This window comes from Akebia trifoliata, chromosome 3 (genome assembly GCF_017979445.1).
Source record: "Akebia trifoliata isolate Shusen 1 chromosome 3, ASM1797944v1, whole genome shotgun sequence".
NCBI lineage: Eukaryota > Viridiplantae > Streptophyta > Magnoliopsida > Ranunculales > Lardizabalaceae > Akebia > Akebia trifoliata.
In genome coordinates, this window is record NC_141377.1 from 58,903,627 (window position 1) to 58,930,618 (window position 26,992).

General features: G+C 34.0%; 1 protein-coding gene and 1 long non-coding RNA gene across 9 annotated transcripts; both read right to left on the bottom strand.

Annotated features, from left to right (window-relative positions):
• Window positions 1-2,126: 2,126 nt before the first annotated feature.
• ROPGEF14 (RHO guanyl-nucleotide exchange factor 14) lies at window positions 2,127-9,852 on the bottom strand. Of its 3 annotated transcripts, none has more exons than XM_086437433.1 (9): window positions 9,760-9,852; window positions 9,513-9,551; window positions 8,519-8,635; window positions 4,853-5,245; window positions 4,128-4,282; window positions 3,962-4,036; window positions 3,597-3,866; window positions 2,736-3,083; window positions 2,127-2,568 (listed from the first exon to the last, which is right to left on the bottom strand). In XM_086437433.1, exons 3-9 carry the CDS (start codon window positions 8,580-8,582, stop codon window positions 2,182-2,184), a joined length of 1,692 nt encoding a protein of 563 aa, XP_086293559.1. In that variant the 5' UTR covers window positions 8,583-8,635; window positions 9,513-9,551; window positions 9,760-9,852; the 3' UTR covers window positions 2,127-2,181. The 3 variants fall into 3 exon arrangements, with proteins under 3 accessions (XP_086293559.1, XP_086293560.1, XP_086293558.1); XM_086437434.1 differs by having other exon boundaries at window positions 9,493-9,551; XM_086437432.1 differs by lacking the exon at window positions 9,760-9,852 and having other exon boundaries at window positions 9,513-9,665.
• Window positions 9,853-18,599: 8,747 nt separating this feature from the next.
• Window positions 18,600-25,723, bottom strand: LOC147408423 (uncharacterized). Of its 6 annotated transcripts, none has more exons than XR_015177091.1 (3): window positions 25,313-25,711; window positions 24,850-25,095; window positions 18,600-19,159 (listed from the first exon to the last, which is right to left on the bottom strand). It is a non-coding gene; the product is annotated as an uncharacterized LOC147408423 (long non-coding RNA). The 6 variants fall into 6 exon arrangements; XR_015177092.1 differs by having other exon boundaries at window positions 18,600-19,230; XR_015177089.1 differs by having other exon boundaries at window positions 18,600-19,201; window positions 25,313-25,710.
• Window positions 25,724-26,992: the final 1,269 nt, after the last annotated feature.

Consider the following 26,992-nt stretch of genomic DNA (forward strand, 5'->3'; position numbering starts at 1 on the left):
TTTCCCCTCCTATTTTACAATGGCCTGTAGTATCTAAAAAAAAGAAATCTAATCCTTGTTAGATGACTAATTTCATATTTCATCTTATCATCATTAAGTAATTTCGCTTAATTAGTAGTTTGTCTTTTTTAGAATCCTTTTGGAACTAATAACCTTCTAACAATGAAATCCTTTCAAAATCATGTTCAAATTCTGTAAAATCAGGAATTCGGTGTGATTTGCCATGACATACCGTTTGAGAGAAGATTACCCCGACTTTAAATTTTCTGGTATTGTGCTCCTTGTACTCCAAGTTATTGTTTCATCCTTCTATCTCGAGCTCTAAGCTAACCACCAAGAGCTCTAAATCCTGACCTTATGCCTTTTTGTTTCGTCCTCCCTCTACCTCGAGCTCTAAGTTAACCATCTCAAATCTCTAAGCTCGGAATGTCCTTAACAAGTTGGAACCATGTGTATATCTGTAGGATATGTGTCACCATCTCGGGACTTGTAGATTTGATCCTCCACAATGTCCCCTCTTGAAAGTTTGGACTCAACATTCCAAGCTTAGAGATTTGGAGAGGTCCTTGGCCACTTTTCAGTGGTGGAAGGTGGAGAGTTGGTAATGTCTGGAAAAGAGGAAGAATGGGAGGTTAGTAACATCAGTGGGGACTCATTCATAGTTTTGAGCTCATTAGGGCTTTCAGGTCCAATAAGGGAAAGTTCTCGGAAGCTTGGATTACGTCCAAACTTTCGAGATGGGGCATCGCAGAGGGTCAAATTTGTAAGTCTCGTGATGGTAACACATGTCCCATAGGGATACACATGGTTTGACCTGTTAAGGATATTCTGACCTAAGAGATATGGGGAAGTCAAGAACTTTGGGTAGAGGGATGGCTTAATGAAAAGGCGTAAGGTCACAGCTAGGGGTAGATTGAGGATGAAACAAAAAGGAATTAGGTCAAAGTTTAGAGCTCTGGGGTAGAAGGAAAGACAAAACAAGAGTTCAAAATACAAGGAGTTTGGTATCGAAAGACATAAGGTCGAGTAATCTTCTCTCGAACGATGTGTCATGACAAATCACCCTGAATCCCTAATTTTGGAAGGATTTCGATGTTAGAAGGTTATCAAATCAGAAAGGACTTTAAAAAGGATAAACTCCTAATTAAGCAATGTTACTTAATGAGGATAAGATGAAATATGAAAATTTTAATCTAACGAGGATTGGGTTCCATTTTCTAGATTTAGGTTTTTTTCCCCTATTTAAAAGGCTAAAGGCCATTGTGAAAAAATAAAAAATAAAAAGAGAGGAAAAGATGAATATGGGAGAGAGATGTCTGGGGGCTATCATGTAAGGGTAGCGTTCTTTTGACAAAATCCTAGACAAAACATTTTGTCTTATATGGGTTAAAAGTTTCGAAATAGGCTGATTTTTTGTGATGATGAAATCATCCTCATAAAAAATCAGCCAATTCTGAATTTCTAACCCTAATTTATACCTTGAAGAATCGTGAACCATCAATTTTTTACTGTTAATTCGTAACCACTTTTCGTGAGGCTAGAAGTTTCAGAATTGGCAGATTTTTTGTAAGGATGATCTACTCACGATAGAGATCATCTTCACAAAAAATTAGCCCATTCCAAAACATTTTAGCCATATAAGACAAAACTTTATCCAAAATGTTTAGGATTTTGTCAAAATAACCCAACCCATCACGCAAAGGGGATTCTTATGTAACAAGGATTTAGATTATAACGGAATTCCTCCCCAAGCCTGTGGATGTACCCTTTGCCGAATCACATAAAAAATTGTGTGTTCTATGAGATCTTGATCTAGAGTGGAGATCTCGAGGTGGGTACAAGTAATTTCATCTACACTTCCCATGGGTGGGATGTAGAATCCCTTGAGCTCTATCCTTCTATGATTCAGTCTGGATTTGAACCAGACCATGTGACTTTCCTAGGCCTCTTGACTGCCTGTGCTCACAGAGAGTTGATTAATAAGGTCGGGAATTCTTTTATTCCATGGAGAACAATCGGAAATTGATTCCCAAACCAGCACATTTTTCATGCATGGTTGATCTCCTTAGACCATTCGGATTGCTAAATGAAGCTCAGTGAAGGATGTCCACATAGAAGGCAAAATCTAAATGAAACTGTAGAATCTCATTATGCATATTTAATGTCATTTACAATTCTTTATCAAGGAGAATCTGTAGGGGACACACTACTACAAGCCTCTTTGCCAATGCACCAAACTCGGCTCCTACAAGGCGTTGCAGTCACCGAGCTTGTCTTGGCTTCACTGTCTGAGAAATCCACCTCGGAAGTTTTACTCGTACTGGAATCACAATACAGTCCGTCTACCTTGTTCATCTGATCAATGAGTGAGTGTCGTACATGACCACCTCTTGTCTGTGTCTCAGAGATTCCAATAAGATTTATACCAGAAAAGCAACATGGTGCAATGGGAGAGTTTGGATTGCTCAAGTCATCCTCTTCTAAGATATCTCTTATCCTTGAGAGTATGCTGAATGCCAAACTCCCAACAACCCTTGAATAGGCTTCTAGAATTGAATGCCCGACGTCCTACAGAAATTGAAGGTGTACCCATCAAATCATCAACATAATTTAATATTTGTTGAACTACAGAAATTTGATCATCAAATTGGTGGTGGTTCAGTTGATTAGACGATTCAGATCAACGACACAAGATAGATACCCAATTGAATGAAGAGTGATGATGGAAAGTATACCTTGTTGTATCGAACTTTGGTAACATCAAGAAAGGTTTGAGGAAGGTTTGGAAATCTGCTTTTTAGCAACTGTAGAAGAACCTCGGCTCTCTCCAACAATAACTCCGTCTTGTCTAGCTCAGAGACGGAATCCCTAACGAAGGACCATGAATTTCGAACTGGTGATTTACCATTAACTTGTTCAGAAATTCTTTGTTTCCAAGCAAACATGGCAGTCTCCACCCGGTTCATGGTCTGAAGAGCAGTGTGTTCACTTTTCAAATCAAGAGATGCCAACATTTCCTCAGCAGATTTTGATTTCCCAGACAAGATCCTGTACAGTTCCTCACCTAGGTTCACCTTGCCACACTGTCAAAATCAAAATCAAAAGAAGAACGTGAGTTACAAATGAACTATATGTAATTAGTGCTTGAGCATAGTTATCCATCATGACATCGGATCGCTTGAGCTGTGGGAATTCAGGAAACTTTTAATCAACGATTGCTTAAATCTCTAATAATTCAACATAATCTATACGTAATGTGAAAGAATATGCATGACATAAGTTGCTCCATCATCCACATCACGGAAATCTAGAGATCCGTGTCAATGGGAACTCGAAGTTTGTCCAAATCAAGTTAAATGTATCTAAGTCTCAATGGCAAGGAACGCAGAACCCAGACATTGACAATGGATGCCAACAAACATTATATATGAACCATATTAAATGGTTAACTGGATGCTATATTCTTGCATTTTCTTTCCTCTGAGCCCTAAAATGGTCTTCCTTTAGTTAAAAAACTGCTAGAATTTTACAAGTCTTCAGAAAAAAAGAAAAAGAAAAAAAAGGGAGATATTATGAAGGGGAGAATGCTAGCTTGCCTTCGGGAGAGCATCCCTGATAACAGTTGGAATGGCCATTTCAAGTAAGATATTGCTGTTGATGGATTTGGCTGCCTTGAATACTTGATGCACAACCTTCCCTTGAAAAAGCAGTTTTTTCCTTCCAGAGACAGAGAGCCCTGCCATCGGAACTCGAGGAGATGGAAGCCACCACCTCTTGCTCTGCCTTGCACTATGACTTCTTCCTTCTGCTCTACTGCCTCCTTCAGCGTACCAGAACTCCGTGTTCACCATTGAATCCAATGTCTCCTAAACAACCAAAAAATGCCTCTTAAGACACAATGTTGGGAACTAAATCAACAAATTTATTCCTTCATTTTGAAGAACTCGAAGAGTGTACCCACAATAAGCATGGAGTCTAACTTTTGAAGCGCCGGAAGATTCATGTGGATATCAGAACGAGCTTTCGGTGTCATTATCTGAATCAAAACATCAAATTATCCTATTATGTATTGAACTTAAACTTCAATTGTGTTATAGGTTTTCAACCAAAAATAAAAGAAAATATACCTCTAAGGTCCGGCCATTGGCGCCATTTTGCTTGGCAGGAACAAGCTCAACCATGTAGTTGGTAGGGGAAAGCAACCAACTCATTTCTCTTCTCCATCTGCTCTTCCTCTCCTTGGGTAAAGGTTCCAATTTCCACAGTTCTCCGAATATTGATGCTGCAAAACAAAAGTAGCAGCTCATCAGCAAACGAGAAGGGCTTAAAATGGGTTGGGTTTGGGCCGGATATGAGCTATCCATATCCAGAGACAAATTTTACATCCGGGTCCATCATTTTGCTTCACTAAATCTGGATCCGACCCAACCGAACTACTTGATTTGGTTCAGTTGGGTCTGATAATTTCAGGCCGTTAAACAATTACTATTTTTTTGTTGTCATATGTCTTTTCTAATTAATATACTATTCAATTTTACCATTACAATTCTTTTGTTTTATAAGAATTCATGTTATATTAAAGTAATAGAAAAAAGATATTTTGAAAATTATAAAAATATAATTTTCAAAGCAATATATCATTCGGATCTAGGTGGGATATAGGGAAGAATCCGTATCCGACTCAGGTCAAGGGACATCAACCCATATTTTTATTCGGATCTACTCCAAGGGTCCAAACCCGCTAAATTTGGATTCAGATCACTCAGCTTTCGGATAAACTCTTAACCCATTTTATGCCCTACCAACAAGGCTAATTAAAGACAGATCCAGGTTAAGAGAGTATTTTTCATACCTGCAAGATTTGTGATAGCATTGGACAATGCTAATGCGGTGCCAAGGCCTTTGTGTCCTCCTGTGACATCTTCACCCAATAATAGCTTTGCAAATTTCTCTTTCATGCTTTCCACATCTGAAAATTGATCGGTGTTCTCCGGTTTCTCCTTAACAAAAAAATGTTGTGGGCTGTTGGAGACCTCTTCCCATTCATTGGGCCCATGCTCATCCCGTTTGCTCACTAGCCATTGAGAGGAAAATGATCCAAAGGCATCTTTGCTTGATGAACAGATAGAGTCATCTTCATCCAAGGAATCAGTAACACAACCACCTGTTCTGCTGGTGCTGCTCTCATTGTCGTAATTGTAGCTGTTGAGAATGCAACTCTCAAGGCCATTGTATGTCATGATCCCTAAAAGATTTCACATTTGAGAAAGGAATTTTAAAGAATGGCTCGACACTTTCAAACATGAAGAAACAATACAGTAAAATTTGTGTCCTGAGTTGACAGACTTTTCAAATCATACTTTAGTGCTTCAAAGACTGCATGGAGTTCATCAAGTTACGTCTAAACATGACATGATACGTTGTACTGCATGTATATTAACACGATACGGCATAGGTAGACATAAGTACAGCTCAACAGAATATAAGCATACACTTGTACGATATTCGTATGAGTAAATATCATAAGCACAGTAGTCCATCATGCACAAATCCAAAAATATTAGAACATACACCATTAGATCAAGATGAGAAATACTGAAGGCATGGTCATTAAAGATTTTAACATATCAACCAAATGATACCTATCTTGAACAAAAAAAACTCGTGTGAGTGAGTTTAATGGATACTAGGCAAAGAAAAGAAGCACTCGTTTGAAATAAATAAGAAAAATGGAACTGAACGGTAACAATATCTGCCAAAATGGCTCTATTATGTATCCAATAATAGACCCTTACACAAGTAGTCATATTTACAATTGGATTATGTTTTATTGAGATAGTTTAGTATTATCTTCAGTTTTACACTGACGTGTGATGCATACATTATGTTCATTAATCAGGACCTTATACAAAGGGATGGTATTCCTACTGATCCAAAACATCTCATTTGTAGCCATCACTAGAAGATTTATTAGGCCAAAGATCAGCTGAAGAAGGCAAAAATCTAAAATCTTCTGAACTAGCCAAGTTTCAGTCGAAGTGGTCACCTACATAGGACCCACTGATTAACAGTCCAGAATCCAGATTGATGAGAATATGCACCATTAGTGCATTTACCAGATATTAACACGAGTATCACCTTTCAAAATGCATATTTATCTAATCGAGTGTCAGACTGCATGTGTTAAGGCAGAATCATGAGTGGGTAGATTATGTCAAAGTCAAACTTGGGGGCTTGTGGCAGGTAAGGTTCACAAATGCATTGTCCCTTTGCCTGCAAACTTGGGACGCATTAGTCAAATTGGTCTGATAGACAGGCTTAGCACATGCAAGTCCCCAAGATATTAAAAAAGAGAGATTATATTGCCACACCAACCTTTTGCTGCCCCAATTCATATGTAAATCACTAAAGAAGTAGCACACATCTTAAGGTGGCGTAGCAAAAGTGGGTGTGGCAATAGAAGCTCTCATTAAAAATTAGTGAACAATTTTTTTTTTTTGAGTCCGGATCGTATGCACACAGGGTGGAGGATTGAAACCCTCCTCCCACATCCCAATACACACCAGCCTAAAATATCTCCCTTTAAAAATTTACTTGGATTACAACTTACGGGCATGTATTGGGGTGTGGGAGGAGGGCTTCAATCCTCCACCCTGAGTGTATACGATCCGCACTCATTTTGTTTTTTGGATGAAGGTGATGGACGATAGAAAAGAACAATAGCAAATCGGGGTGGGTAGTTCGTCACTGATGATCACATTTTGATCCCATTCGATAAATTATTGGATCTGGTTTGGAGCAGATCTCAATACCATGATCTAAAATCTAAATCCAATCTAATAACAAATAAATCAGGACCTATATTTATAAGATCCAATCCAATCAAACAACACATAATCTAATGTATATATTTTCTCATATACTATTGAATCAGGTCCCTATTATTGATCATATTCTTAATTATTTGGAACCTTATCAGAGCATGACCTCAATGTACCCCAAAAACTCATCCATAATCCTAAATTATTGCATGGGATTTAGGGCCCTAATTGTCTATAATCTTAAATAGAAAATGTACTATATATTAAATGGCTTCAGTAACAATGGCATCTTTGACAATGGCTTCCATGTCCCTTTATTGCCATTACTTTTGCTTGTCCAGTAGTATTAAAGCACTATATTGCTACTGCAGTGAGGGCCCCACCACTTCTTCCAAGATTTAAGTAAGAATCATGCAAACTCCGGGAACCATGTCCTTTAGAATAGTGACACGTCACTTTCCCCCCCTTATTTATAAATGGCATCTCTGACTTCTCACCCAAAACCAATTTTTTTCTTCTCCCTACCATCTTTTCCCTTAAAAATAAAAACAGAACAGTAGAGAACACATGGATGGTCCCACTACTATTATACAATAATGCTAAAAGTTTTATATCTACCACAAATGGGTCCCTTTCATTTCAGAGTTATTTGGTAAACAAATCTGCTCAGTCCTAAGACACAAGCCTTTTTTATTTTATACTTTTTATTATTTTATTACGCAGAGCTAATTTTAAAAGTTGAATTGTCAGATTCCCCATTTGGGTCACAAAATCTCTTCATCTAATATTTTCTAAACATAAATTGGTTGGAATGGATGAAGAGTGTAGACTATCTACCAACTACTGTACCTTTTTCTTTGAAAGGTATACAGGTATTTTATATAATGCGACGGGTTTCAGTTGAAAATTTGAAATGAGGTCTAGAAATAATCTAAAGAAATTAACGAAACAGGGCATGAAAATCGATTAATTCCCAAAATGGTGCATTATTCAAATTAATTCCAAAAATGGTAATTTACTGTTTTTCAAAATAAGCTTTTTTTAACCAAAACAGCAAAAAATAAAATGAACAGTGATTTAAAAAAAATCTTTATACCGGAATTAATTTGAATAGTGCACCATTTTGGAAATTAATCGGTTTTTGGTACGACTTGGTAAATTAGCCAATAATCTATCATTCCAAATGAGAAAAAATGTCATAAATTTTGAAATAACTTGTAGGTAAGTTTGTCAAATCATCTCTTAATAAGGGCAGGACAAGAGTACGAAGATGTCGGCTTGCAAAGTTAGTTAAAATTTGTAAGTAAACGTTGATTCCATGACTTGTGAGGTTAAATTTCAAAACCCACTTTCACCTACTAATTACTACTCAATAAATAAGTGACTTGACAAGACTGTAGGGATGGATTCAATATTCAAAGTAGCATGCAATATGTGCACACGGATTAAATGGTTGGTTTAAATGAGAATAAATGGTGGTCCACATAGAGAGGATGGTGGTGCCTTCACCATCCCCTCGGATACACGTGGGATACACCCTATCAGTAGGATTCATACAGTATGTATATACTATTATATAATATTTGGGATTGGGCGGTTAAGATCACTCCTTTAGTGTGAGTGTGACTCTTGGAATATGGCCAACAAAATATAGGTGGGTCTGGGACTTGAGGGAAATTTGGGATTCGATTGCTTACTTTCTTGTTCATCGAAGTCGATGCTCATCTCCTTGTCCCGTCGACAGCAAGCAAGTTTCCTCATGATGACTCTTTGAAAACCTGATCCACCCTATAAGGAATCCCAAGCCAAGCAACCTGAACAAAACCCATTAATTTAATATTAAAATCCACATAAATGTATTAAAAATTGAATAAAAATAACTATTTTGAGTATATTCCAGCAAATGGTGAGCTGACTCAAACTCTGAGTTGACTCACTGAGTAATTATTTAAGACAGAGATGAGGCTGAATCCTAAAAGTTCAAACAATGATCAATACAAGAGATTAGGAAAAGATCAATGAAAGTCGAATAACCTCCAAGTAATTATGGATTTTTGAATTTTCTACTAAAAAAGTCGGAAAAAAAGGTTGGACAAAGGCAGATCAGTCATAGCTTTATATGCCTACCGTTTCTTACTTAAAAATCAATTTTTTCGATAAAAAAACCCCCAAAAGTCTACAAAATCAATTTGAAGCAATAAACCATTAAAAGCACATACACACGCAGAGTCGGGGATTGAAATCAATGAGTCTAAATCGTAACAGTTCAAAGAAGGACCAATGCAAGAGATTTTTTTTGCCGATTTTTAGATTTTATTATAGAACGCAAATCACATCAAATGGAACATTTCCAAATGATAATTACCTCTTTAAAGATTTTTTTTTTTTTTTTTTAAGTAAAACATAACTTGAACCAAACAGACCTTTAAGTTCTTCTGAGAACACCTGTAGATTAATAATTTGATTTTTATCAAAAGTTATTTCTTTTTGTAGCAAAAGCTTACCATTTGTACGTGAGTCTCTCTCTATCAACTAAAAAAGTCGAAAGAAACAAAAATCAAGTTAAAGAAAAGCAGATCTAATCATAGCTTTATGGCTATCGTTTCTTCTTCAAAAAATCAACGTTTTCGATAAAAATCCCAATTTTTACTGAATCAAAATGAAAGATGACCTTTGATAAAGCTTCAAAACCTTGTTAAATCTTCCACCTCTGAGAAGGCTTCAACAAAGCTGCAATTGAAAGACTAAAAATTGTATCAGTAAATCTATAAGAGAAAATGAAGAACTTAAACTAAACTGAAATCCTCTTCAAGAGATTGCTTCAGCTATTAAAAAAAAATGAGTTCAAGCGATCTGAATCTGTAATACAAAGTTACAAGAAAAGAGAAATCAGTAGCAAAACAGAGGTATAATTATGGGTGTTGGAAGAAGATCTAACCTCCATCACCATTTTCGAAACAGAAAGAGAGAGGAGAACGGAACAGAGAATCTGATGTTCAGAGAGAGAGAGAGAGAGACGAGGAGAGGCATTTATACTTTTATAGGGTTTTATTGGGATTTGAGGCTCAAGAGTCAGAGAGAGACTGATATTCGGGTGCGAGAGAGCAGCAGCGGATGTGGGACCCGAAGATTGTTGGATCGGGTTGGGTTGGGTTGGGTGGTTGGGAAGACTAGGAGGAGCGCGGACTTTCAAGGTCTAAATTTAAAATTTTAACCCACGGAAATTAAAGGTGGTGGCTCTTTTGTGGCGCTCTCCTAAGTTTGGGTTACGTTAACGTGTTCCCTAAGGGGCACACATGCGAAATGCATTTAAAGGAAAAGTGTATTTTTGGTAGGAAAATAATTTTTTTTAGTACTTTAAGTAGTAAAATGAATTTTAGAGGTGTATTTAATGTATATTAACATGTGCTCTTGGGGCACAAGTTAACACTACCTCCACGGGAGCGACTATTTGCACATACCAAAAGTAGTCTACATATACCCCACCTGACCATAAAATGTAAAAATAAAATAAATATTATAATTTTACTCTTTTTCTAAAATTCTCAATGCACACACCTTAACATACTGAACACTAATTTCTTATTCTTCTTCTTCCTCTCTCTCTTATCATACTGAACATTGATTTCATCTCCTTTTGTGAGAGGTTGAATCAAGGGAGAATATATTTTAGGATTTCTTCTTTAAGTCATCTCATTTCTTTAAAAAAATTCTATTTTTTGCATTTAATAATGAAGAAAAATGAAAAATTTTCTTATAAAATCTCCAAAATGTCAATTATGGATCAAATAACTCAAATATTTTTGACAGGTTTGTTCAACAGGTTCAAATCGAATTTGTTTTAACAAATTCAGTAGGTACCTATCGAATATTAGCAAACAAATTCAGTAAGCACCTATCGAACATTACTTTCTCATGTAAATGGCTTCAACTCGATTGGAGGTGTTAGGGTACGGAAAACAAGTAAGATCAAAGCTTAAAACCCTCCTTAAAATCCTTCTAAATGCAAAGAAGAAGAAATAAGAGAAAGAAAGAGGAAAAAGAATAAGAAGAAGAGATTGGTTTGATAAGTTGGTGCATAGAGAATACAAATTTATTTCATTCGGTAATTCATGGGGTGTGTTCATTGAGAATCTCATTTAATTAAGTGTGTGCGTTGAGAATTTTTTTTACCTTTTAGATGTGTACATTGAGTAAGTGAGTACGTAGAATATTTTTGGTTTTCCTACCTCCAAAGTTATTCACACCAAAAGGTGGTGTGTGTGGTGTGTGTTTATCTAATCTCATATTCCTACTAATCCACGTGTATTGAAGGCCCATGTGAACCAATAGAAAGTGAGATTTCCTGGGTTCTTCAAATGGATCTACCTTGGGGAGAAGTGTAAATGTTCGAGGGTGATGTATTCATGACATCAACCCTTTGTCCCCCAACCCAAATTCTTGTCGGATCTGGTCATTTATCATTCTCGGTATGAGGATCCACATTCAATCCAATACAATCGAGGAAGTTTAGGGTTAGAAGAATTGGGATTTGCTCGGTTGCTAAGGAAATTATTTTAATTAAAGGCATTCAGTTTCCAAGTAAAGTCATGTTTTATATGCTTTGCTTAAGTTTTGTACTCTGATTTACTAATTTACCATGTTTGAACAGAAAGAAATAGACATATATTTGAGGAGAATGAGTAGCCAAGAGAGAACATTCTTGAAAATGTTGAAGATGAGGGAAAACTTGCTTTTTATGGAGTTATGATGACATGACAAATCAAGTGCACGGGCTTCTTCTATTCAATATTGGAACTACTCATTTACAATGCCCTATTTATCAATTAAGAATCAAGAGCACTTTTTTGGCATTATTGAAATGCAAACTTCACAAAATAAACACCAATGGATCCTTATCAACATTTACTGGTGGACTCGGCTTCGTAGGGTAGGACTCCAATGGCCGTTTTGTTTTTTGCTCGTAGGACTGGTAGGGACGATGATGACATTATAGCTATCGAGTTAACTGCCATATAGGGCTTAAAATGGGTGGGGGCCGTGTCAATTTTGAGTATGTCCGTATTCATATTTGATTTTTTTTTTTAAATATCTTTATCTGTATCTACATCTGTATCTGAATCTAAGTCAAATTCATCTAGATAAAATCATAATTTAATCATTTTTCTTTCACTCGATCACGTCCGACCGAATTGCTTGATTTGGGTTGGGTCAGGTAATTTCAGAGTGTTCAATATTTTTTTGCTATAACTCTTTGCTCATTGCTCTACTATTCTACTTTAACATTATGATCCTTTTATTTTATGAGAACCCACATTATATTAAAGTAGTAGAAAAATATATATTTTGAAAAACTAAGAAATATAATTTTCTAATCAATTTATCATTTGGATTTAGGCGGATGTAAGGATGAATCCATATTCAACCAATTTTTTGTATTCGAATCTACTCCAATGGTCCAAAGCTGCTAAATTCGGATTTTGGATTACTTAAATTTCAGATAAAATTCAGCCCATTTCATGCCCTATTGTCATATTGGAAGCCCTAAAGTATGCAAGAAACATTGGGTTCTTGATATTTGTCATCCATGGAGATTTTGAAGGAATCCATCACAATACTCTATATTTTTTGTGAAGAAGAGGTAAGTTTTTATAAAGAAAAAGAAAAGAAGAGATTTGAGAAGATGAATTTTAAAGAGGGAGAATCAATGGATCTCTTTATCAAGCCAAAAAAAGTAAGAATGAAGATAAGAAACTCGTTTGATACCCTAAAATGGCACATTCTTGTGATTTATTTTATCAAAATAGCAATTCTTAAAAAAGAAAGAAAAAAAAAAGAATTTATGAGTCAAATCAACTCGAAGAATTAACGGAGTTAACGAGTTGATTCGTGGAAGTGTACTGGATCGACTTTCCACCCCAAGTCACATCAATATTCAATTGAATCAAGTCGATTCAGCTGAATTTTGAGTCAACTTGGTGAGTTCTAAAACTATGCCGTAGAATCCTCTAGGCATGGATAAATTAAGCTATGTCTTGGCTCGAGGAACCTAAGATCACTCATATCGAATGGGAAAGTTGTAAAAGACAGAAAAATCTAACTTGAACCCAAGTGTTAAGTGTCCTAGCACAATGTTTCTAGCTTGGATTTAGGTTCCTGAGACCGAGACATTATAGTTGTTCCCAGCACCAAAATGGAAACCAATTGAAGGGATAGACTCATTTCAAGAAAATAAATGGACAGCTAACGTTGGTAAATAACATTAGTATCACGCTACGGGGGTGATTTACTTGGCCACAGATGCGCCCTTACACATTGTCATGTAGCAACATTACCCGGACATGGGGTCATTGACCTGCCCAGGCATATGTCCTAATATGACGAAAAATGCCCACGTCACATTGGCAAGGGGTGGTTGGCCTCGATATAATGGCGATGCGTACCAAATCAAACTTATATCAACATCCTTCAAATATGATATCAACATTTTACAATACATCCACATATTTTCAAACTACATTAATAAGAACTCATTTGAAGGAAAAGGTGAAGATCATTCAATTTTGAATCCCTTACTTTATTGGAATTTTTATTAACTTTCGTCGGAGTGCAATCACAGGTCCTAGAAGTAAAGAGAAATCAACCTCAATTAGGTTGAAGAAGACTTTAGGGATTGAGACTTGCCAAGTATTTTATACCCACAAGAAGTTTATTACTAATGATCATTGAATGGAAATCTAACATATTTTTAAGAAATTTATTACTGCTATTTTTTTTTTTTTAAATCTTTTTGAAAGTTATTGCAATTAGGAAGAGTGGTCCAAAGATATTAAATGGATTGCAGTGATTTTTGTTGGCTAATCTGCAACATATTTAATGCCCTTGGCCCAAGCAAAAATGCTGATGACCTCACAGTGGAAGTAAGTGTTAGAAGGCGATGATGTGTACATTTTCTTGAACAATAATGCTGAAGTGGACTCAAGTTTGAACCTCATATTGCACATCTTGACATGAAAGTGGATAGGAACCATAGATGTTTTTTCACTCATATCTCATGAATATATTTTCATGTCAATGTGTATGATGTAAGGTTCAATCTTGAGGTCATTCCAACACGACTCTTCCTTCATTCAAAGACATTATTTAAAATAAAAAAAGAGTCGTGCTAGAGTGACCTCGTAACGTACATCCTAAGGTGAAATTGTGTAGGAACTATAAATGCTTTTTGACTCATATCTCGATAAAAGCATTCATCTATGATTCTTGCTGACACACTTTCACACCAGGATGTGCGATATGAGGTACAATCTTGAGGTCACTTCGGCATTATTATTTATTAAAAAAAAATTATGTAGACCTAAACGGGTCAATGTAGGATCTTAACCATCCATCCTACATGGCAATTCAAAATAGGATCAGAATCCGTATACACCTAAAGCTACAATGTGTTTTGTCTTATATGGGTAAAAAGGTTCGGAATGGGCTGATTTTTTGTGAGGATGATCTCTATGATGAGGAGATCATCCTTGTCAAAAATCAGCCCATTTTGAAATTTCTAACCCTATGGTTACAAGTTAAAGAATTTTGGATAATCCATTTTTTGTAAATTATTTTTGATGGGGTTAGAAGTTTTGGAATGGAGTTATTATTATTATTAAATTTATTTATTTTTACAAGAATGATTCCCTTACCATAGAGATTATCCTCACAAAAAATCAGCCTATTCTGAATCTTTTGCCCATATAAGATAAAAATATTGTAGGTTTATTAGTAACTTTATGTGTCTACGGATCATTACCCTTCAAATTATATATGATAAAAAGCATTATTTTGAGGGTAATATAAATCACACAAAGATTTCAATTTTTTGAAATTAAAAGAGATAGGTATCACATGCTTTTCCATCCATATAAATTGTTAAAAAATTAGAAGACAAAAGAAAAGAGAGGCGCCTCGTTTCTCGTCTGGACGCGCGCCCACTACCCTTTGTCCGTCTCTCTCATAAGGGAATAGAAGGATCCTTTAGTTGCCCCAAACGAATCCAAGAGACTCCTATTTTCTTGAAATTTGTTTGCTCTCAGTTTGAGGCAGAGAGACCTCTTGTTTTGTTCTGTTTATAGTCTACCACATGTGGTCCTTGATGGAGACTAGGGGTGTTCAAAAAATCCGAATCAATCTGGATTCTGGACCGATCCAAACCGGTTTCTTACTAGGACCGTGAACAACCCGATTTTGGGATCCGATTAATATTCGTTAAGTGTCTCGGATCGGTCAAATGGATTTTACATCAATTAAAAATTAAGAAAATTACGAAAAACGGATTAATATTTTAAGGATTTTGTTAACATGTGTCCCCACACGTTAAAGAGCAATAATACACCTTGGAAATTGGAATTTGGAATTTGAGGGTATTTTAGTAAAAACTAATTCTGTTAAGGTTATTTTCGGTACAAAATCCAATTTTCAAAGTGTATTTATTGCACTAAGGTGACTCCTTAGGGCACACGTTAATTTAAAAAAAAAATTCAAAATAATATTTAACACGTTTGTCAACGCTTTTTGTTTTTTGTTTTTTATTTTTTAAATCCCTGGACACTGGACAGTCCAGCGTCGTATACTATCACATCTGTCGGGTCCATATTCATCTAAAATGCTCAACAGCTTAGCCTTCTAGCTTGGTAAGAAATCATTTCTTACTAACGATCTGAGCACAATTGGATTACCAAATTAGCAATTCAATATCACAACCATCTAGATTTAGTGGAAAAATTAAGATTTAGAAAGCAAATTAAAAAAAAAAAAAATTTATTTTCGACTTGATCCAAGATTTTGAAAATTGACGGCCATCAAACTTCCTAATTTAAGATTAAAATTTAATGGTGAAGAATAATCTCTTCTACACTTTTTTAATTTTTTTTTTTAAGTTGACGAAATTTTACCCTCTACGCGGATCATGTTTTTGGATGCAAAAGGTTTGAAATTTTTCTAAATTAGTAAGACTAATCACATTACGACTCAATATTGATAAATTTGGGGGTCCAACTCAAAATCAATTTGGCAATGAATGTCCGATGTGGGACTAAACTCAACGGAAACAAGAAATGGTTCACATTTTAAATCAGTTGTAATTTTTAAAAATATTTTTGTTGATAAATAATTTAGAAATCAATCTTTTTTCTGATAATTTTCCCTTAAAAATGATATTATCTATATTTGAAATAAATCATATTTATTTATTTATTATAAACTGGATAAATAGATGTTACAATCACTAAGGGCCTGTTTGGATACCAGGAGCAGAACTACTCTTCCAAAGAACAAAAACTAAAGTACTCTATGGAGGAGTTGGAAAAGTAATTCTGTACAGAAATGGCGTTTGGCAATCAACTCTATGAAGTACTGGCAGAAGTTCTTTTGTGCTGGAAGTCTGTTTGGGAACCATACTGATGACTTCTAGAAAAAAGATCAGAATACCCTTATATTATACCAGTTACTATTTTTTATCTTTTAGTGTCATAATATGCCTTCAAACTATACGTTTTTGACAAACTATAAATATTAATATAATATAATATAAAATATTAATATAATATAATATAATATTTTAAATATTAAATATTAATATAATATGTTTAAATCCATTATACTTAAAAAAAAAAAATTTGACTGACGTTTTTGACAAAATATGACATAATATTTAAGCAAAAAAAAATTGATAGACTGTCTTTTAGTGTCATAATATGCCTTCAAACTATATTGTTTTTACATTTAACTATAAATATTAATATAATAATATAATAAATATTTAATATAATATAATATTTTAAATATTAAATATTAATATAATGTGTTTAAATCCATTATACTCAAATTTAAAAAAAAAATTGACAGACTGTCTTTTAGTGTCATAATATACCTTCAAACTATATTATTTTTGACATTTTAACTATAAATATTAATATAATATAATATAATAAATATTAATATAATATAATATAATTTTAAATATTAAATATTAATATAATGTGTTTAAATCCATTATACTCAAAATTAAAAAAAAAATTTAATATTAATAAATGTTTCTTTGTTTGATTTAAGGGCAAATGAATTAGAAATATTTTCATAAAAATTAATATAAGTTAGGGGTATTTTGGTAAAATGAACCGTTAGATTTTGACTCCCCGCAAGAAGAGTTTGAGAAATAAGTTTTCTTGACTTCTTCATAAAGAGTAATTTCTTGCTCTTGCGTGAGTAACTCTTCGAATAGTTCATACAAACGCATCCAACGACTTCTAACTCCCGCAAGAGTCCTACTACATTTCCTTTTATATAAACCACAAACATTTATATATCCTTAAAAATCCATTGACAATAAAACCCATTGACATCGATCGATTTAGGCTAAGTTTTTTTTTTAATAAAAATAATAGGATGATTCAGGGATCAAGCAAGTTGATGTAATCCAGATTGATATCGGAAAACTTGCCCATTGCAATCCAACTCGACAAAGTACATTCAGACTTGAGCCAATTTAAAAACCATGATACAGGCAGTCCAAATCTAGTAAGCAATTCCTAGAACCTGACCCTAAATAAAATTTTGATTCCGGTTCCTATTGCTTTTGGTTCTGGGTATGAGATCCTTAGAACCAGTACCAACCCAAGAAATACCATCTAAGTTCCCACTAAGATATATATTTTTTTAAATGAGAAAAAAAGTATAAATCTCCAATAAAATAAATAATTATTTATAAATATAAGAATTTATCTTATATTTCCTCAATTGAAAGTTAAGATCAACAATAAATTCTTCAAGCAAATCAAACTTTTGAAAATAAAATCATAGAAAATTAGAGATCTGATTATTATATTTATATAAAAATATGATAATGGATTGGAGCACATGTAGAGAAAAGATAAAAATTAAAGACTTTACATTTTCTTTATATGATAATAATTTTACTACAATTATATGTACGTTAAGACATCTCTTTGTAAGCATTTAATAAAAGTACTAATTTTCAAAAAGATATTATAAATTTACTATTTGGGGACCCATAGGAGACCTGATTCTTACAGATCCTTGAGAGAGCTACCCAGGACCGGACCCAAACTGTTTGCCATGAGGATTAACGACGATGGCGCTTGTAAGGTAAATCCGGGATTCACATTATTAGAGATGATGCAGATCATCTAAAAGGCGTAAAATGGGGCTAATCTTCCAAGGGAACTAGGTTCAATAACTTCGTAACGTGTTTCTCACTTTCAAATGTCTCCTGGAGACACGCCCAAGTTTGGAGAGAACGGAAAGTTGATGGCCAACGCATTGACTCCACTTTGGAGCATGAGGAAGAGATCTCAACTGTTTAATTGTTTTGAAGAGCTTCCTAGCAATGTTAAAAAGGGTTGCCCAAGATGTTACCTCACTGCCCTATTATCAGACTTGGGATTTCCCCTTCACTTGTTTAGCAGAAAAAAATAATAATAATAATAAAATAAAATAGAAAAAATTGATTTCAAACCCACTTGTTGACTACCCAAGTGTTTATCCCGACTTATCTGGTACGTGTGATTTGTAAAGGGTATATGTGTGGTTTGCGAGGGGTATTACATGTATCGGGGGGATTTTGGCAGGATATGATGCTCTAAGAGCATCACCATGGCAACACTCTCTACCCATACCCATAAATGAATCTTGTAAGTACTGTGAATAGCAATTATTAATATCCATATGATATTCACTCCAACCGGGCTACTAATCACAATTACTAGACATTAATTGTTTAATAATATTTTATAAATTCAGATTTAAATTTTTTTCTGAAATTGACTTCTTTCAACATAATTGCCTGAATTTTTTCCCTCCAAAAAGATGGATAACCAGGTGGAGAGTAAATTTATTTTGATTTCGAAAATGTCAAGACCCAAAAAATGGTGAGAGATGGGACTTGGGTTGGAGACGCTATTTTGGACTGTACTACTCAAAAGAATCATTTTGGGAGGAGGGATAGGTACCGCTAGTCAGGCCTACGGGTGCGAGCATTTAAGATCCTCTCTTACCAACAAACATGTTTGTAGGAGATAAATCAAAATCTCCCACCTGAGATTACTTCAAGTTGCTTTTGTCATGGCACGGCTGCTCTTCTTTCAGCTTTTTCTCTCTATTGCCTGTTGCATGGCTTGTCGAAGACTCGGCTAGTTGTGTTTGATTCCAGGTTATCCCGATTCTAGTTGTTTACAAAAGGTGGCGATAACCAAATCAAAAGACTCCAATTTAAATCAAACTTGAAGACATTGAACAATGCTTAATGGTAAGATAATGGCCCGCTGCTCGTTCATCTGCATTGCTCCGGTGTCTTCTTTCATGCACGATCATAACCACTGAACTTTAACAATTCTAGGTGAGAACTCTTCAAAGAATTGACAAAGCAATTGTGATTAATCAAATATTTTATGTTCCCACATATAATCTCCCGAATTTTCATAAATCTTAAGATGAAATCAAAGAATTAAATTTCAGCTTACTTCCACAAAAAATATTAAAATATTTTTATTCTAACAAGGTATCAAAATATCTCCATCCTCACAATGTCCAACACAAAATTTAACTGAAAGTTTCAATTTTTTTTTTTTTAAATCTATTTCAAATCACTATTCATTTTGTAAAATATTTAGGTGAAAACTGAATTTCAACAAATAAATAATAAAATTTTAAAAATGGAGATTTCAGTAGAAATATTTCAATCAATTGTAGACTTTGACTGAAATTTTATTTTTTGAAAATTTATTATAAACACATTGATATAATTTAAAATTTAAGCATATTACTAATATTTACAAATTAAAAAAAATTAAAATAGTATGCAATCATTTTTTTTTAACCTTCATTGATATGTAATATAATGAATTAACCAAATCTTTGGAAATGATTATTTAGGTATCTATCATCTAACTATGAAGTATTCTATGAGTGTTATTGTGTTCATATAAGCATCCATACAATCATCTAAGTTTAAATTAGTTGAATTGGCATATACTAGTAATTTATTCATACATATTTAAAAAATATAACAGCACGTAAATGTAATACACAATAGTTTATTTATTTAAGCAAGTGCTATCAAATTAAGATGTATTTAATTAATATGATATTAATAGTGTAGTTAAGGGCAAAAAGCACAAAGGCCTCCTAGTGCCTGAGACGCACGCCTGAGTAAAGTAAGGCAAAGTTATAAAAATTAAAAAATTAAATAGTGAAAGGTAGGTTCTAATATTTTATAATTATAATATGTATAAATGTGAGTTTTCACAAACAAGTTGAAGTATTCAACACTTCAAGAAGAAGAATGATCAATTAAAGGAAAAGATAGAGAAGAATACGGAGAAGAAAAAGTAGTAAAAGTAGAAATAGAAGTAAAAGTAGGTCAACAATATGAATTAATGCTCTTGCGGTAGATCAACAACTATGACTATCAATGGGTGGATTCTAGTCAAGCTCCTAAAAGACTGGGTCAACCTTAGACTAGTCCGATACCCTTATTGGGCCTAAGTCCTAACGGGCTTGGATTGAGTAATAATCACCAAATGTAAAATTCAATATTTTTAATGATAAAAAATTAAAATTTCCAAATAAATTTTATTTTGTATGTAAAAAGTAAACAATCAAATCTGAAATTAATGTCTTAATTAAATAAATTAATTCACTTTTAATAAGGCATGCACCTTCTGCCCATCTTGTGCACCTCACTTAAACTGCCTCGCTTCACATGTATTAAAGTGCCTTCAATCTGCCCTGCCTTGAGGCGCACCTGAGACACACTAAGGCACTTGCCTTGACTACACTAGACGTTACTTTCTCATTTTCATGTAGAAAAGTATAGATCTTCAATTTCACACTTCACATGATTTCCTATTTCATCATTTAGTAAATTTCAACGAAAATTTCCTTGATATTTTCCACAACATATAAAGTTCTTGAAATCGAGGAACGATGTGACTGCATCACAAATCATCTTTTAAGTTCTTTTAGAGAAGGTTTCTGCCCTTCCCTTCCATTTCCTATCTGAGGATGTCAATTTACTCTGTTTTTGCCTTTACATTGCATTTTTTTCAAAAGGTTACTTGTGAAAGAGAATGAGATTTAGAGACCCAAAAAGAAACAAAAAATATGAGTAAAAAGCATAATAGGAAGCAAGACAAACCTAGCAATTTCCTCTTGTAGCAAAAAAATGATCTATAACATTAATGAAAGAACACCCCATCTTGCTTAACGCTGTGTTTGGATTGAGAGAAATGGAGAGAAGAGAAAATAAATGAGTTTATCACCATTTCTCTCATTTGGATTGTTAAGTTGGGAGAAAAGAGAAAAGAATTGAAGAGAAGAGGAGAGAAAAAAAAGGTGAACTTTCTTTCTCTCCAAAAGTGGAGAGAAGATGAGAGAAATGAAGAGAAACCCTCTTAAAATATTTTATAATTCCAACTCTGCCCTTAAATCTCTTTTAAGATATTTTTAAATTCCAAAGATGTCCCAAGTTCTCTCCTGTCAATCCAAACATGGTGGAAAGAAATTGAGTTTTCTCTTCCCTTCTCTTCTCTTAATGAGTTTCTCTTCTCTCAATCCAAACATAGCAGAGTTTCTCTTCTCTTAATGCCATATCAATCAGTATTTTATCAAGTTCAACATCTTCCCTAATCAATGACCATGTCAGCATTCATAGAGACCCAAAGATTAAGTTTCATTCAAGTGCTCTTTCTCAGACTTGCCACTACCCAATATAATATTTAATTGATAATTTAACTAAATGTAGTATTTGATAAGATCAGCCATTCATATCATAGTTTTTCATGTCTTGATTTTCAGTTTTGAACAAACATTCAAAGGAATCTATGATTTGCTCCAACAAGGTAATAAATAAAGAATGGTTTTCTCATGTGAAGAAAAGGGCACAACACCGTTTACGCATGGAAAGATTTAATTTTGAAAAGGGAGTAAAAAGCCAAAACATAATTAGCATTATTACTAAAAATGGCATAAATGACGAATGCAATTACACAATGGATATATCCTTCTTTTAGGTCTATCAATGGGCAGTCGAAATTCGAATTCGAATTTTCGGATATTGGATTCAAATTCATATATTAATTTAGAATTCAAATGCTTATCGGATTCAGATATTGATATATCGAATTCGAGGATATCTGATCCAAAATATAAAATTAAATATTATTTTATTTTATTAATGTAATGTTAGAAAACATAAAATATAGAGATATTTTCCTTTTAACTATCTCAACTTTTACACAAGGTCACGATCTTCAAATCAATAGAAGTTCCGACGATTGAAACTAAGGGAAGCTTCGACGACTATTCCACCATTCCAAGTAGGTACCCCCCCCCACACCCCTTTAACATCAAGCCAGAAACCCTGGTTTCTCTCCCTAAATTCCTGACCTTCAACCTCAAGCTAGATACCATCAACTTATCTCCAAATCCCTCATCTTCAACCTCAACCCCTGAAAACCCTTGATTTTTCTCCCCATACCAAAAAAACCATTGATTTTCTAACCCTGAAAACCCTTGTAAACAACACTCACAGTGCATTTTGTTATAAGGGTACAATAGTCTTTCTATGTACACGTACCTTTTAGTATTTTATTATATTAAATTAGAGTAATTTAATCACTACAAATAATTATTAATATAAATGAAATTTCTAAGAGACATAAACTCACTTTTTATGTTCTCTATTTCTTTCACATTTTCCCTCTACTATTTCCCCTTTCTTTTTTAGCCTAGCACATACGTTATTATTTTTCAACTTGGTATCAAAGCCAAACAAAAATCCGAGGGACCCGAAATTGAAAAAAAAAAAAAAAAAAGTCAAAACGAGGAAGCTACAATGCTGATTTCAACACCTGTATTACTGGCATCAACCATCATTGAAACCCTAAGTTTTTTAGAGTTTGGGTAAAAAAACTTTTTGTTTATTGGAATTGTGATGATTTTTTTGGAGTCTCTTTAGCCAAGTTCTAATAACTAAAAGGATATAAATTGATTTGCAGATTTTCAGGAAATCGCATGGTTGCAATCGATGATGGCAATTTCATTGGTTTAGATTAACAAATCTAGATGTGTTTTAAATTTTATACAAATCTACACTAATTTCAATTAGAGTCCGATTGAAGTTGTAGAGAAAATAACCATTTTCCATATTTGCCTTTTTTATGTTTTTGGGTTCTCCAACCTTGGTTCGATTTTTGATATGGTTGATTAAGGTATGTTTAGTGTAAAAAAAATCTTTTGGTGTCGTGAGTTTCGAATAGCTGGAACTCCTTGAAGAAGGTTTTCAAATGGAATAGAGCGAAAATCACTCAATTCAAAGCACCACGACATTAAAAAAACATGTCAAATAGTTGTTTTACACAAAACAAACGTTAACCACCAAATCTAAATCAAATTGGGTTTTAAGAACCCAAAAACATAAAAAATGAGGGAGGCAACAAACATAGAAGAGGATTTTTCCCTCTACAGCTTCAATCGGACTTCAATTCACAAGAAATCAGTCTAGATTTGTAGGAAATTTTGAAGCATATTTAGATTTGTTGAGCTGAAGCAACAAAAATGTTTTCACTGGTCGCAATCATGCGATTTAGTGAAACCCTAAAAAAATGATTTACATCTTTTTAACCACTAGAAGTCGACGAAAGAGACTCCAAAAAAATCTAAAAAAACCACCCCAATTTCCATAAATAAAAAATTCTTTGACCCCAACTCTAAAAACCCAACTTAGAGTTTCAATAAGTGTTGATGTCAATACCGTAACTTCATCGTTTTAACATTTTTTGTTTCAATTTCAGGTCCTTCGAATTTTTCTTTAACTTTGATACTATGTAGAAAAACAACAATGTACGTTAGAAAAGAAAGAGATATAGTAGAGGACAAAAATGGGAGGAATAGAGAACATGAAAAGTGAGTTCGAGTCTCCTAAAAATTTCATTTATGTTAATAACTATTTGTAGTGACTAAGCTAGTCCTATTTAGTATGATGAAATATTAATAGATACATGTAGATAAAAAGACTATTCAACCCTTACAGCAAGTTTTTTGGTCAATCAGATCTTCTCATTAAAGTTAGAATAGTCGAAAAAGATGATTTTGTGTGAGCTTGATTTGATGGCTTGAGTTAATTCACCTATATATATAAGAGCTAATTCATATTTATTTAAACCTATTGAGAGAAGTCGAATCTAAAGAATATTTGTGTCTCTTGACTTTTAATTTAGGTTTTGATCTCGTTAGAAAGTGAATAAAAAGCTGAACTTGTTGAAAAAAGATTCAGGCGGTCGAGTTCAAAAGCTAAGAAATGAATCTAAAGAGGTAGGGAACTTCCAGCCATGCACTTAGACCAAATCTCCTTCACAGAAACCACCGCCTCGTTCAACGTTTTCGAAAACCAAGTCACCTCTTTAACAGACAACAGCAAAGCAGACCCCCATCCTCTTCGTTTCTTCGAACACCTTGAAAAACTTTCTAAACCCAAAAAATCTTCAGCTCGAACAATTTCCTCTCTACTCTAGCAATTGTCATTTTTCCCTCATGTGCTCAACTTGTTCAATAAAATGATAATAATTCTTAACCTCATCCATGGTCCACCATTGTGATATTTCTATTTGTAGAAATAGAAATAATCTATGTTCAAATATATGCGTCAGCTGATCATAATATGTAATTAAAATGACATCACAATCTTGAAACTTCCTAATGATAAGCTGTGCCCTTCATCATATCATTGGAAAAACTAACAACCAAAGCAAAGAACAGAAATAGAAATGAAGGTACAAGAGAATAAAAAATCATTAGAACTAATAGATTCTACCAACAAAGAGTGAACCAAAAGATGCAAGACTGAGCCATTAATAATCTTAGCATAACATAAAAATCCACAATCTTCATTTCAATCTCCATAAAAACAAAGAAAGTTAAATGCATTAATTTAATTAGCTAGCGAAAAGATCAACATGCGATGTACCTGAATTTAGTTTGAAGATTCAAATAAGTAAACCAATATTTTGTCACCAGAAGAAGCTCAATAAAATGGTCTGATATCCATCAAAAGATGATCAAACAAATCACCGTCAATCTGATATCTGCGCTCCCTAACACTTAGAAACAGAAAATAAGACCGATCAAGGAAGCTACTACAGATAGAACTTCATAAGCCCCAAAAAACTTAAACTCAATAGAACTTCATAGATTCTTAGATCCCTAAATCAATCTGCAGAGGAGACAAAAAAAAATACAAACTTTCCTCGAGAAAGTAAAATCTTTCAATTGAAACCATTAAAAGTAAACAAATCTTAAACCTAAAAACATAGATCTGAATAATTTAAATATAAAGAGAAGGTGAATAACAAAGAAAACAAACCAAACAAAAATGATGAGAGTCCATCGAGAAATAGGCGCAAACATTCAAATCCAGAACAAGATCTAACCTTGCGATGTAGGAAACACTAGATCCGAAACGTTCAATGCCATCTCTGATTCAGTTGATGCAAGGCAGGATGCGATTCGTCTGGAAATCGATCGAAAGGTTAAAAATCGAAGAAAATGCACAGAGCGGAAGGCGTCCCGACCTGCACCAAGCGAACTAGAGAAAGCAGTAAGAGAATCCTCCATGAAAGCTTTCGATTTGCAGAGATCGATCAAGTCGAAGTGTGGATAGGAGAGAGAGAGAGGACTGTCGCCTCGCGTCTGCTAAACGAAAACCCTATCTTCCTCCGTCTCCACACACATTCAAGAGGAAAACGAGTTTCGGCGCCCACGTGAAAGTTAAATACCAAATATACTTAAGATGCTGACACATGGCTTTCCTACTTCGTTTGTGGCGAATTTAAACAGGAATGCTTGGCATTTTCGTAAAGAGGGATTCTTTTGGCACATCTTCATTTACTTATAAGAGTTCGACTAGCCTTAGGAAGTTCGTAAGTATTTCACAGTGTAGAGAATAAAATTCTATCAACTTTTTAAAAAAAATGCAAAAAGATTTATGTTTTACCATTGAATTTTAATCTTAAGTTTAGGAGTTATGTAAAATTCGATAAACGTCCATTTTCAAATTCTTAAATTAAATTTAAAATAAATTATTATTATTATTATTTATTTATATTTGAATCTTAATTTTTTAATGAAACTGACAGGAATGTGGTGTTTGATAGTTGATGTGGTAATTCATTTGAGCAAAACGACCTTTAATAAGGTTTAAAATTTTTATCAAGTTAATGAGGAAAATGTTTCTTGTAACAAATAATGAGAGTTACTATTGTCACACTAACTTTTACTAGCACCACATCAACTACAATACTGCGGTGATTTACATGGGAATTGGTGCAGTATTAGTAAAAGTTGGTGTGGCAATATCAGCTTGCTACACCAAATTTTATTAAGAGCACCCCTTTCATGTGATATCAATAATTTAACACACATCTTGGAGTGCTCTTAGGAGAAATTTGTGTGGCAATGAAGCTCTCAATAATTACCAAGATTAAAATTCGTGTGTTATAAGTAAAACTCGATATGTTAATAGAATTTTTCTTTAGTAGTGTGAGGCTATTTTCAACCCTGTACATTAAGAAATGAATCTCTAGAAAATCTATTTCGACTTTTAGAAACGAAAACTAATAGGTGGGACGTTAAATTTTGTCTTAGTGATTAGACATGCCCTTCTTGGTGAATATTTGATATACTCTTGTTTTCAAATTGTGGCATGCTCCTTTGACACCTTGGTATCTTTTAAAAACTTTCATAGAATGACCTTAACTACCCTTTCCCTCAATCTGATGTGATCTTTGACTAAGGAAAAACTTGTTATCACATACGTTTTGAGTCGCCACCATTATTTTTTGAAATGGGAGGTGAATGAACAACCGAGAAATGATTTTTGGAAATTGGTTTTTGGAAAACTTGTAGTGACTCTCGTTGATGGATAAAGCATTAGTCTACCTTGAGTCTAAGTAAGGTGGTCCATTTTATTTTATTTTTGATAGTCAAATATCCCTGTAGACAACAGACCGGGCTTGTATTTGGACTTTACCCAATCTATAGACCATGGTCTTGTCCAATGACTAGTCCTGAGGCACGTGCACTGCCTGCACATCACACACACTAGGTAAGTA